This window comes from Macrotis lagotis, chromosome X (assembly GCF_037893015.1).
Source record: "Macrotis lagotis isolate mMagLag1 chromosome X, bilby.v1.9.chrom.fasta, whole genome shotgun sequence".
Lineage (NCBI taxonomy): Eukaryota > Metazoa > Chordata > Mammalia > Peramelemorphia > Peramelidae > Macrotis > Macrotis lagotis.
In genome coordinates this window covers 173,684,136-173,696,704 of record NC_133666.1, presented here as the reverse complement: position 1 = coordinate 173,696,704, position 12,569 = coordinate 173,684,136, and the positions used below count along the sequence as shown (strand labels likewise).

The 12,569-nt window shown below is 33.9% G+C and overlaps 1 protein-coding gene across 9 annotated transcripts in view; it reads right to left on the bottom strand.

Moving 5' to 3' along the window:
• Positions 1-12,569, bottom strand: part of AOPEP (aminopeptidase O (putative)) — a 632,574-nt gene that overhangs the window by 505,755 nt on the left and 114,250 nt on the right. For all 9 annotated transcript variants that reach the window (XM_074201226.1, XM_074201227.1, XM_074201225.1 and 6 more), the window contains one exon: positions 10,447-10,613. In XM_074201226.1, coding sequence (XP_074057327.1) covers positions 10,447-10,613 — 167 coding nt within the window. The remainder of the gene's footprint in view (positions 1-10,446; positions 10,614-12,569) is intronic.

The window sequence follows — 12,569 nt, the reverse complement described above, 5'->3', positions numbered from 1 at the left end:
ATTAGGTTTCACTTACAAGCTCTGGGACCCCAGGCAAATCATCTAACCTTCATTTGCCTTTCCTTATTTGTAAAATAATAATAATAATAATAATAATAATAATAATAATAATAATAATAATAATAGTAGTAGTAGTAGTAGTAGTAGTACTTACCTCCCAGGGTTATTGTGAGGATCAAATGAGATAATAAGTGTTTAGCACAGTGTTTAGCTGATAGAAGGCACTATATAACTTTTAGTTATTATTACTATTACTCCTACTATCATAATTTTTATTATTATTATTTATTTACTCAAAGTTGTACAAAGAATTTATCAGAGCTGGAAAGGACACTAAAGATTGGTCATCTTTTTAGCTGAAATCAGCCTTTTTCCCTTCTTAAATTTTAAAAGCCAAATTTCCAAAAACAGGAAGTACTCGCTGTTGCCATCCTCTTGAATACTCATAATCTGACTATCTTTCCTAGGTTATCTTTGGCTGTTACTCAAGGGTTATACTGGAAGGAGAACAAAGGAAATAACAAGATGCTCAAAGGCTGGGAGGGATCTGAATATTGTAACAAATTCAATGTGCCTACTGATGCCACCTCCTTTCACGTCCTGATGCTTGTCAAGTCCCAATTCAAAGGCTCCCATTTTTGTACTGTGTTCGTTCCAGCCCAGAGAACCAGTATAATGTGATCTTCACCATTCAATCAGGTGGAAGAGTGCCATCTATTGAACCAAGGACACTAATTCCTCCTTCTAGGCTCCTGAGGATTCCTGTACATTGGTTAATGATCTAATTCAGCTCTAATCATTTAGGGAGACATGAAAGAATGGAATACTGAACTTTTTTTTAATAATTCTGTGTTAACTTTACTCATTTGGGGACAAAGCTCTAATTATTACTCATTAATTTGGTGCAACTACTTGTGTGATATAGAAACATAAACTGAATTAGATTTTTGAATCTGTAATAAGAAATGAGTCAATAGACTTCATACTGATTTAAATCAATCCAATTCAGCACTAGAGCACTGGACTTGTAGTCCAAAAGACCCAAGTTCAAATCCTGCCTCATTCACTTCCTAGTTATGTGATCCTGGGCATATTCCTTATTTGTTTCACTTTCCTCAACTATAAAATGGGAATAATAAGGTCACAGGGTTGTTGTGAGGATCACGTGAAATAAAATTTATGAACCAGTTAACACAGGGCTTGGCAAAAACCAAACACTATATAAAGTTTTACAATCATCATTATTCTTATTCTAAGTTTGCATACATGCCAAAATCCAAGACCACAGTATCACCACAAAAAGAGAGTAGTGCCCTGGGTGTGAGGCCTGGCTCTTCAATTTTAAGCCTTAATTTCTTTGGCTGTGAAATGGGGATAATATCTCATAGATGTGAGGGGATGCTAAACTCACAGAACAAAGCCAGAAGTAAGCTCCCTGGTACCACCTGGGATATGGAGGGGGAAGAGGCATTGACCACTTTCTGTGTACAGTCTATACACAGAAGTCTAGGGATAGAGGTGGTAGCAGTAGGGGAGGTTGAGGGGCTCAGAGGCCAAGGGGGCTCAAAAAGAATAGGGATCAGGGCACAGGATAGAGCTCTGATCAAGCACTGAACTCTGGGGAAAGGGATAAGAGCAATCCGGAGGTCCAGAAATGACAGCAGCAAGGATCCGGACATGATACTATGAATTTTACAGAAGATATCACAGAGTAATGCTGACAAGAGATAGAAGATCTTCAGGAGAAAAGTCAAATTTTGGTGAGCACTGGAAGATGAAAGAAATATGAGGACATCAGGAGGAAGAGGAGAAAGGGAAAGAGAAGCTCAATTAACTGTGAATCCCAGAAAGCACAGAAGAGGAAGGAGGAGGAGGAGGATAAGCCCTAAAGAAGGCTGGGTCTGAGTTTCTACATGGAGGAGGGAAAGTGCACTTGGCATTTCAGATCCCTCCTGAGTTTGAGGATAAGGACACTTGAGGAGCTGCGGCCAGGATACTGCCATGTTACAATATTCAGATCCTTCCCAGCCTTTGTTCTGATTTGTCCACCCCACTAATCATAGGATCACCACAATTTAGAGCTTAAAGGGATCTCAGAAGTCACTGAGTACAATCTTCTCATGGTACATATGAGGAAAGTAAAGTCCAGCAATGGTTATGTGATCACAGAGACAGGAAGTGAAGAACTAGGTCTTCTGACCCCAAATCCAGTGTTCTTTTCTCTGTACTGCCCCATGAGACATGAGGGTTTTAAAGGGGCTCCAGTAGTCAAGGATGCTCTTGTGGGAAGGCAGAACGGCAGTATAAGGTGGAATCATGGCACTGGACATACTAGCATCTGGGAGAAAAGTTCTACTTCCTTGTGATAATTCAGGATTTGGTTATGAAGATCAATATATCCTATCAATCAGTTCATTAACAATCATTTCTCAAACACCTACTATGTGACCAGCACTGGAAATATGAATGGAAAACAAAGAGAAGCAGTCTTAAGGATGCATAAAGTAAATACAAATACAGACAAGATAGTTTAAGGAGGTAAGGCACTAACATTTGGGCTCAGGAAAGGTTTCATATGGAAGGCAGTGCTAGAGCAGAGTCAGATAAATTAATGTGCTGGTAAAATTTAAAGCATGATATAAATTATTTATTATTGTTATTAAAGTTATTGTTAATCATGTCAATGTTAAGTCCAAGTTCAAACTTAACGAGTTAAGTTTGTTTATTTTATAAAGGAAGATTATAATATCACAAACTGAACACATTCATCATGGACCTCTTTGTCCATGCAGTTATGCTGCCTTATAAATCTTAAAGTCTATGAGAGACTATAGTGATATGAATATCTGTATCTTAGAGGTCCAGAAGACTAAATGAAAAAATTATAGATAATGCTGCTGCTGTTAAATAATAACTTTATTAAATAATTAAGAAATTATCAAGGACCCACTATGTGCTCAACTTTTTGAGAATATATAAAGGATAATAATATAATATTAACTAAAGGAGTCAATATACATGTTTTGTATATATATATATATATATATACACAAAAGAAATACATACATATATACATACATACATACAAGCTGTGATCTCATTGTTGCTTGAAAATATGTATGTCCATTTTCATAGCATAAAGATTTCCTTAGCTCAAGAAACTGTTTACTTTGTAAGACCACTAAATTGTCACAAAATCATCACAGTTTCTACACACATCTAAATATCTTCTAATTTACCATTTACATATGAATTTAGGTAATTACTAAGAGTAAATTCTGGTTTTGAATGCTCAGAAGAGGAAAGAATTTACTTCCAATTGCACATTAGGGATCCCAAACCTGGCATTTTGTCCTTTCCCTGAAACTTCCCACAAAAAAGTAAAGAGAAAAAAATACCACACAGCTGATTTATCTGGGCCTGCCAGAATGTAACATTTTGCTTAGAGTGAAGTAATGTCTACATCTCTATTTACCATAGAAAAATGTAATAAAATCCCATGGAAAGGAACACCCAGTCAATTCACACCTTTTTTCCCCCTTTTTCACATGCACTTTTCTCCACTTCAAAAAGAGCTAAAATTAGCACTATAATTCTATTTCTCATTTTTCATTTTTTTTCACCAAAAATGCTGTTTTTTTTCCTTTTTCCAAAAAATGGAAAAATGGTGTATGTCTTTGAGAAAAGACACTAAAATTGCTTACAATTCCCAGAGAAGGAAAAAAAAATTACCGTACCAATTCAAAAAGAATTTTTCAATTCTTCATTGTGCTAGTAAAGGCACAGCATGGATGACTAAGCTCCAATATGGTTGTTGCCAGGAACTCTGAACACTGATGTTACTTCTGACACTATCAATAGCAATTTTAAATGCTTCTTCCATGGATATCATTTCTCTCAAGATGATTATGTACAGTGCAGAACATAATTGTAGTCTACATAAGTAAAGCTATATGGACAAAGCAAGATGATAAATGTTGTAAACAAGACAATTTGAAGGTAGTAGCAAAACTCAACCCTGGGGGGAAAGTATGGTACTTATTAAATTAGTCAAATTTTTCTAGTGTTCTATTGTACACTCCAAAAACTGCTAGCTAAATCATTACAATTCTATCAAAATGCTGAGCCATTAATTTTTAAAAATACTGACATGAATTAGTTCCTTGATTTAGTCAAGATTCAGTGTTTGAAACTCTTATTTTTTTTCCCCAATGAACTTAAAATTTTCATGCTGCTAGTATATTCTATTTCATTCTACCAACCTGTTTCCCAATGCTTTTTTCCTTTGTAGTCTGGAAACTAGTAGCATATTGCTGTGGACATTTGGAATAAGTGGGATTGTGTAATGAAAACTATGAGTTGTTGGGTTTTAATATCTTTAGAGTGGTTTATCATACAATAGATATGTCATAAGAAAGAAGAGGTCTTATGGAAATAAATCTACGGAATATATTCCTTGGAAATGTAAATGATAATATCATATTTGCATACTGCTTTTCTCTGAGGAGTACAAAGAGATTCATAGACATTATCCCATCATGTGAAAATTTTGGTAAAGTTGGCAAGAAAACTAATATTATTATCTTGGTTGTCTGTCTAGTGAACACCTGCTGCTGGATGCAGAAGGAACAATGGTATTTGGCACAAAATATTTAATGACTGTTAAGTAATACTTGTCAAGCTCAATTTTCCCATATTTTGAAAGAGACTTGTAAAGTTAACTCTGTGAAACCACATAAATCAAAGGTCATATAAATACATGAAAATCTTCATAAATTCTAGCATAGCAAACTTTTGTTCTTTAGGATTTTCATCTTAGCTTCTGAACCATCCCTATGAATGATGAACCAGGGCAATTCACCATCGATCGTTTGTGTGTGTATCTGTGTGTGTATGTGTAAGTTTGTAGGAAGAAGAAAAGGAGATGTTCATAGTGGTATAAGACCATATACACACATGTATGTATGTATGTGTGTATGTATATATGTATGTACACATATACACACAAGACCATACATAGTATACATGTATGTATGTGTAATGACTGACTTTGGGAATCAGTAAAACGGAAGGTGTATACAGATAGGTCCCAGGTCATTGTGGAACAATCCCCTCAACCAACTTTGTCAGTGATAGACAAAGGAGTTTTTAGTTTTTTGTGTCATGGACCACTTTGGCAGTCTGTTAAAGTCCATGGATTCCTTTAAAGAATAAAGTTTTTAGGAGCAACTAGGTGATGCAGTGGATAGAGCACCAGCCCTGGAGTCAGGGGTATCTGAGTTCAAATCCAGCCTCAGACAATTAATAAATGCCCAGCTGTGTGATCTTGGGCAAGTCACTTAACCCCCATTACCTTGAAAAAAAATAAAAACAAAAAAAAGAATAAAGTTTTTAAGCTCATAGAATAAAAATAAATAATATTATCAAGGACAATTGTGCTGAAAAATGATTATTAAAATATTAAAGAAACAAGATCATAGAATCTTGGGTTAAGAACTTCTACTCAACCAAGAAAAAGTAGGTGGAATTACCTTCCCCACTTCTATGCATACTGCTGAACATTAGTCTCTTGTAACTTCTTTTCCCCTTCAAGCTTACCCTTGACATCTGTGTTATTATTAGAGAAACCATTATTTTCTCTAATCCTATATCCTTCTAAGGAAAAACCTTCTAAATTCATCCTAGTTTTTAAACACAAATTTGGATCATATAGTAACAACTAAAATAAAAAACTCCTTATAACGTATAAATTATTTTGTTATAGTGAAGTTTTGTTTTGTACTTTTTGAGTACTTCTACAAATCACATCTACAGTATTCAGCTTAAAAAGAAAAGAATCCTCAGAATCCAGTAAGGGAAGGGTGTTACACATACACACTGATCTCAACTTTTTGTTTAGTTGAAAAAATGAGTTTTTATCCCTGGAGATTGAGTGTGGGGTGTATTAAAGAGTAAAAGAATAAAGAGTTCTTTGCTCTGCTTATTTTTTCCTTTTTTTTTTAAAGATACCTACAATTCCAATACCTGATAATTAAGTACTTAAGGTATACAGACTGACTTTTGTTTTAATAGGAATCATCACAGAAAGCACTGATTGTGTATGATTCTCAATGTAAGAACTGATTATAATCCAATCAACAAGGAATAGTTCATATGTCATTAAACTTGAGACTGAGAAATGATTGGGAAAAGTAGCACTGAAACACCAGTTGTCTGTCTTTACAAGTTCATCAAGTCCATCCCCATCCCTACCCTTTAATGATGAAATCAAGGCTGACAGATATTAAGTGACTTGCATCTGGGTCATACAGTTCTTAAGTAACTGAGGGCAAGCTGTCAACTCAAGTCTTTGACTCTAAGTCCAGAGTTTTATCTCCTGTATTATCTGTCAATTGTGGTCATTTTCCTTGACCTATTATTTCTTCTTTTTTTTTTAAGGTTTTTCCAAGGCAGTGGGGTTAAGTGGCTTGTCCAAGGCCACACAGCTAGGTAATTATTAAGTATCTGAGGCCGGATTTGAACTCAGGTACTCCTGACTCCAGGATCAGTGCTCTAGCCACTGTACCACCCAGCCACTCCTGACATATTATTTCTAAGATGTTTTCTAACCCATATATCTATAAATAAATTAGTTCTAAATTCTCTCTTCAGATTTTATTGAATATAATTTTATTCCATTGCGGTCAATAAAGGAAAAAATATTTATTGCATTTTTTCATGTCTTTATAAAATTTTTATGCTCTAGAATAAGATCAATTTTTGTAAAGATGAAATACAAATCCAAGAAATATACATATGCCATTTTATCCCATTCAGACATACCAGAAATCAATCATGTCTAATTTTTCTAAAATTTTATTTTAGAATAAAATATAGAATTTTAGAATAAAAATCCATTAACTATTTTTCTTTTCATTGTTAGATCTGTCTACACCTGAAAAAAATGTCAAGATTCCTAAACATTATGATTTTTTTAATCTCTCCTTAAAATCTGATGAACTTTTCTTTAGGGCACCAATGCTATTCCAGTAAATGTGTGCATGTATATATACATAAATTACTGATATTTCATTATCTATAGTACTTTTGAGCATTACATAGATTTCCTGCTTTTCTGTTTTTATCTACATCTATTTTTACTGTTACCTTTTCTGAAATTATGATTTCTTCTCTTCTTCTTTAAGTTCAACTGTGGCAGGACAAATGCTGTTTCTATCCCTCATTTTAATTTTGTGTAAATCTTGTGTTTCAAGTGTTTTTCTTGTAAACAGCATATTGTTGAATTCTGTTTTCAAAACCACTTTGCTACAGCCTTTTGTTTTCTAAATGAATTAATCCTACTCACATTCACAGATATGGCTGTTAATTATAATTTACTCCATTATAGTCTTTCATACAGTCTCCTTTGTTCCTTTTCCTATCCCTTATTGAAAAACCAGTAGAAGATGGTGAAAGGGGAAGAATATGATCACTGAGTAATATACAATGTGTCCCCCAAAATTGTATTGCAGTTTTAAGCTGTTAAAGTTTAATTCTATAATTGAAATTACCTGCTCTCAGTCAAGTGGCCTCTTCAGTTTGAATAGAAAATGATTACTAGTTTCATTTTAATTTCTATCATTTTCTTTTCATAAAGACTCAGTCTAAGAAATTGTTTTTTATTGAATCTCTTACATTATCAATTCTGAACTCCATGTCAATATTCTCTCTTCTCCCCTCTTTAGCCCCTACATTTTTGCCTACTGAACTTGGGTATTTGTACACTTAACATGTGTGTGTGTGTGTGTGTGTGTGTGTGTGTGTCCATGTCTTGCTTGGTCCAGATAAGGAAAGTGAAGTTCATGAAATGGCAGTTCCTTCCACCCAATCCTTTATGTTTATATACTCCTTTTCTTAGGTAGGTACCTCAATTAAGAGAAAGATATAAGCTTCTCAAGGGTGCCCTTTAATTTTTGAATAAATAAACAATATATGATATACTAACATAATATAATATTATTACATTAAAATACAAAAGATACTGTTTGTGAGTGATTTAAAAAGATTTGTATGAACTCACAGAGATTTAAGTGAACAGAACCAGGAAAAAAAAATTGCTTTCAAAAAAAAAACCTTCAAAAAGTTTCAGTACTCTATTGTTATGACTGTTGGGGGACAGTCAGACCTAGAGTCAGAAGAATCAACTTCCTAAGTTCAAATCTGGTCTCAGATACTTACTGAGTTGTTTGCCTCAGTTTCCTTATCTGTAAAATGAACTGAAGAAGGAAATGGCAAACCATTTCAATATCTCTGCCAAGAAATACTCTAAATATGATAAAAAAGAGTCAGATACAAATGAAAAAACAAATGAACAACAACTACAGGATCAGTAATAAAGTATGTTATCTATCTCCTGATGGATACATTTTTGGACATGGCAAATGTATAAATTGTTTTGATTGACTGTTTCTTATAAGGAATGTGTGGTGTTTTCCCCTATGGGGTAGAGGGATTGGAAAGTTCATAAATGTGTATATGGTTATATTGAAAAAAGTCATATTAGATATTTTTAAATGCACAAAAGAGAAGGAAGTTCAGAAGACAAGAGACAAGCATGATAGCTTCAAAAGTAACATGCTGAATATGTTATTTGCTTATTTTCTTAAAAGTCAACTAAAAACAATAGATTAGTATTTTCACATGCAATCCATCTTTTCTATTTTGTATATAGAAATATACATCATAAATTTTCCCTTTCTTAGTGTTAAGTTCAAAAAATTTTTAAATCGCTTTTAATTATTTTCTAAAATAAACCAATAAAAAGAGATTTTGATATATATATATATATATATATATATATATATATAAACTAGAATAGAAAAGGGCTGTACATTTAACAGAAACTCTATTATGTATAGCTTATTTTAAAAATTTATATAATTTAATTATTTTATTATAATAATAACATAATTTTATTTATTATTTATAATAGCAATAACACAATAATAATAATAATTATTATTATTATAAATTATATGACATAATAAATTCAAAAAACAAGTTGAAAAGCTGTCCTGCTTTCTATGATTTCTTCTGGACTTAGGCTCTTTTCTATGCATTAAAAAAATGTTTCAATAGCCCCTCTTTTAATTTTCTTTTCTTTCATTTTTTCTTTTGGTTCTCCTATCACTAGCTCAGCAATGTCTCTTCTCCTTAGCAGAACTGTAAAATATAATAAATATAAAACTCATATAAAACATGTACAGTCAAATGAAAAAATATGCATAATGCCCTTATGTGAAAATGTTATTTCTTAATCTGTATCTTGAACCCATAGTTATAGTAGGTGGGTAGCTTCCCCACTATAGGGAAGCTATATCACTACATTGATCAAAAGATCCTAAGTTTTTCAAAGTTGTTTTCCTTTACATGTCATTATTTTATAAATTATTCTCCTGGTTCTTGTCATTTCACTCTGAATCAGGTTCATGTCTTCCTAGCAGTTTCTGAAACCATTTCATTTATTATTCTTATTGCACAATAATTTTCCATTTCATTTCTTATGTCCTAATTTGTTCAACCATTCCCCAATTCATGTTTCCTATGCAATTTTCATTCTTTTTCATTGTATACTAAAATGTTTATTTGTTGATTATTCCTATATTCACAATTAAAAAACAAAATTTAAAAGAAAAAACAAAACACTGGCTCGAGTCTGTGAATTCACATTTTAATTCTAACATTATCTTTGTGACCTTGCGCAAATCACTTACTCTTCCTGGGCCTCAGTTTCCTCATTTGTAAATTAAGAGGGTTAGACCAGATGGCCTCTAAGGTTTCTTCCCAGTTTTAGCACTATGATTCTGAGAACTCACAAAATCTGGGTGCCCAGACCCTGAGGGGGGAAAAAAAACCCAAGCATATCCCCAGATAATCCATTCTGTGGCCACCACTCCTACTTATATATTCTCTCCCCATATTAGAATAGAAGTTTCTCAAGGAATTCCCGGCACTAAGAATAGTCCCTGGACATGAATATGCCCTTAATAAATACCTTTTCATTCACTGATGTCTTCATTTCTTGAGTCATTGGAAACAGCTGATTCAGCAAAAATAGTTTCTTCAAATGTAAAAGAAAGCTACCACATTTCTCTAGCCATCCCAGCTAAATAAACCTATTATCACATTATTCCTACAATGTTGGGTGGTCTTTCCATATGAATTTGCCACAATAAATCAAGACCACCAATTTTTTTCCCATAGCAAATGACACAGAAACAACTACTGACTTAGATAAAAGATTGACTCAAGGGGACCCCACCTCATTTCTGACATTGTTAATAATGAATTGATTTCCAATTTGACTAATAAAAGAGTTATTTAAAGTTTAGGAAAACATTCATTTTGGGGTTTCTCAGTCCAGCATTAGTGCAATACAAAAATAAGCAAAGAACACATGTACTGTACCTTCCTGAAGCTGTGTTGGCTTGGCAGAATTTTCCCCACTCATTAAAACAACAAAAGATGCAGCTGCTCGGACTGTAGCCTGCCATGTTGACATGGCAACTGGTGGCTCCTGGCATGGAAAAAGGGCCCTGTTGTTTATTGGGGATCCCATGGTATAAACACATGGCCTGAAAAAGAGAGAGAAAGAATAGGTAGAATCTTCGAAATGAGGCTTCCCTTTCTTAACTGCTGTATTAGTGAAGGCTAAGTTGGGCTTTGGTGGGGTGGGAGTGTAAGGGGGGGGGGAGGAATTACAATAAAGCTTTGTGTAGTCTACATTTCAAAGCATACAGGACTGAAAATGTCTATGGCATGCTTGCAAAGCCAGGTGGTAACCTTTTATTGTATCAATTACTTAAATATGTAAAATATTGGATGTTTTTTTAGTGGGGTTAGAGGGGAGAAGGGAGGAGGTGTGGTGCAAGTGTTTGGCTAAAAGGGGAAAATGCATTTTGGATGAAGTTTCAAAAAGTTGTCTGCCAACTTTTAATTTATATTACTCTGGCCCCTCCAACCCCTATGCATCAATTATTTTTTTAAAGAGCTTAGAAACATTCTTTAAAATGTTCTGGAAAGTATTCTGGAAAAAATGTGTTTGGAGAGCACTAAGGTATTAAATGTTTGGAAAAATGAGCTGGTGGTCTCAGGTCCTGTGCCTGCAGAAGGACAGCTCCATCACAGAAACCACTATCCCAAATGAAACTCTTGTGAGTGGGTAATCCTTGCACTGGCGCCAAGAGCTGAGACAGGAATATACATAGGATTATAGACCATTATTGACTGGCATGTGGAACTGGAAATCTATACTGTCAAAAATCAATGCAATTCTAGGAAATTGATAGTATGATGCTACAATCATTCTGTTACCATTTTAATAAAAAACAGCACATATAAGGAATTTTACATATATCTACCAGGGTTAAAACAAGGAATAATCAATCTCCTCTTGAAAGATTAGTCATGGTTGATAGAAATAGAGAAGTCATATAAGATCATGGAGCACATTCTCTTGATGAGAAAATAAAACAGAAGGCTGGAATTTGTGAAAACCATGCGGAAATGTTTCTATTACTTGGATTCTAGAAGCTGTGAAAAAATATAATTCTATTTTAACAGAGTTTTTAAATATCTAGCAAATAAAACAGGTATAATGATATATTCCTCTAGAAGTAGGCAATAATATTTAATTCACTTTTCATTTACTATGATTATTACTCGATATTATGTGCCTATAATAATTCCTGGCACTTAATGGTTTACAAATCCAAACACATTCTCTTAGTTGATCTTCGCAACAATCACATGAGGCAGGAAGTACTGTTGTCTTCATTTTTGTAGATGAGGAAAATGAGGCTAGGACTTGCCCAAAGTTACACTACTAGAAAATGGCAGAGTTGGGGTTTAAGTTAGGGGATCTTCTGACTTCAGAGCAATTCTCTATCCTAACCTAGTTTCCCTTTTTAGAAAATCATTGCAGATAGAATTCCTCTTTTCCTAGGTTTGCTCTAGATGACCACTACTCAGCACTATTCCTGTCTGAACTTGAGGGTATTAGATGTTTGCGTGGAATAAGCCAGAAATAGGTCTAGAAGAAAAATAAAGTTCACAGCTCTTGCAGTAATTTCAAATCTTCCTAGATATTCCCATGCTACATATTCTGGTCCAGATCCTCTCTAATCAGGAACTAGACCATGAGCATAAAAACTTAATCTAGCTATGGTAAGTTTTCTTTGTAACAATCTTCAAAAGAGAAGCTTGACTCTATTTTTTTTTTTCTAATACTTAGCCTGCTTTTGGTATTTATTTTTCTTTTTCAGTAAGACAATGATTCTTGCAAAAAAGTAATTTATGTACTTCTAGTTTTTCTTGCCTAGTGTGGTCCTACTCCTTTGAAATTTTTTTGGAGTGACATGCAAGACCCAACACAATACTTGCTTAAGTTCTTGTGGTAACATCCTAATCTCATTCACTTTGCCACTGGAAAGCACAGCTGGGAGACCATCCACTTTGTACCTGAAGAACTAGAAGACTCTGCTCCTCTTAATGAAATTTTACATGGCATCTGAGTTATATCTGTTTTCTGA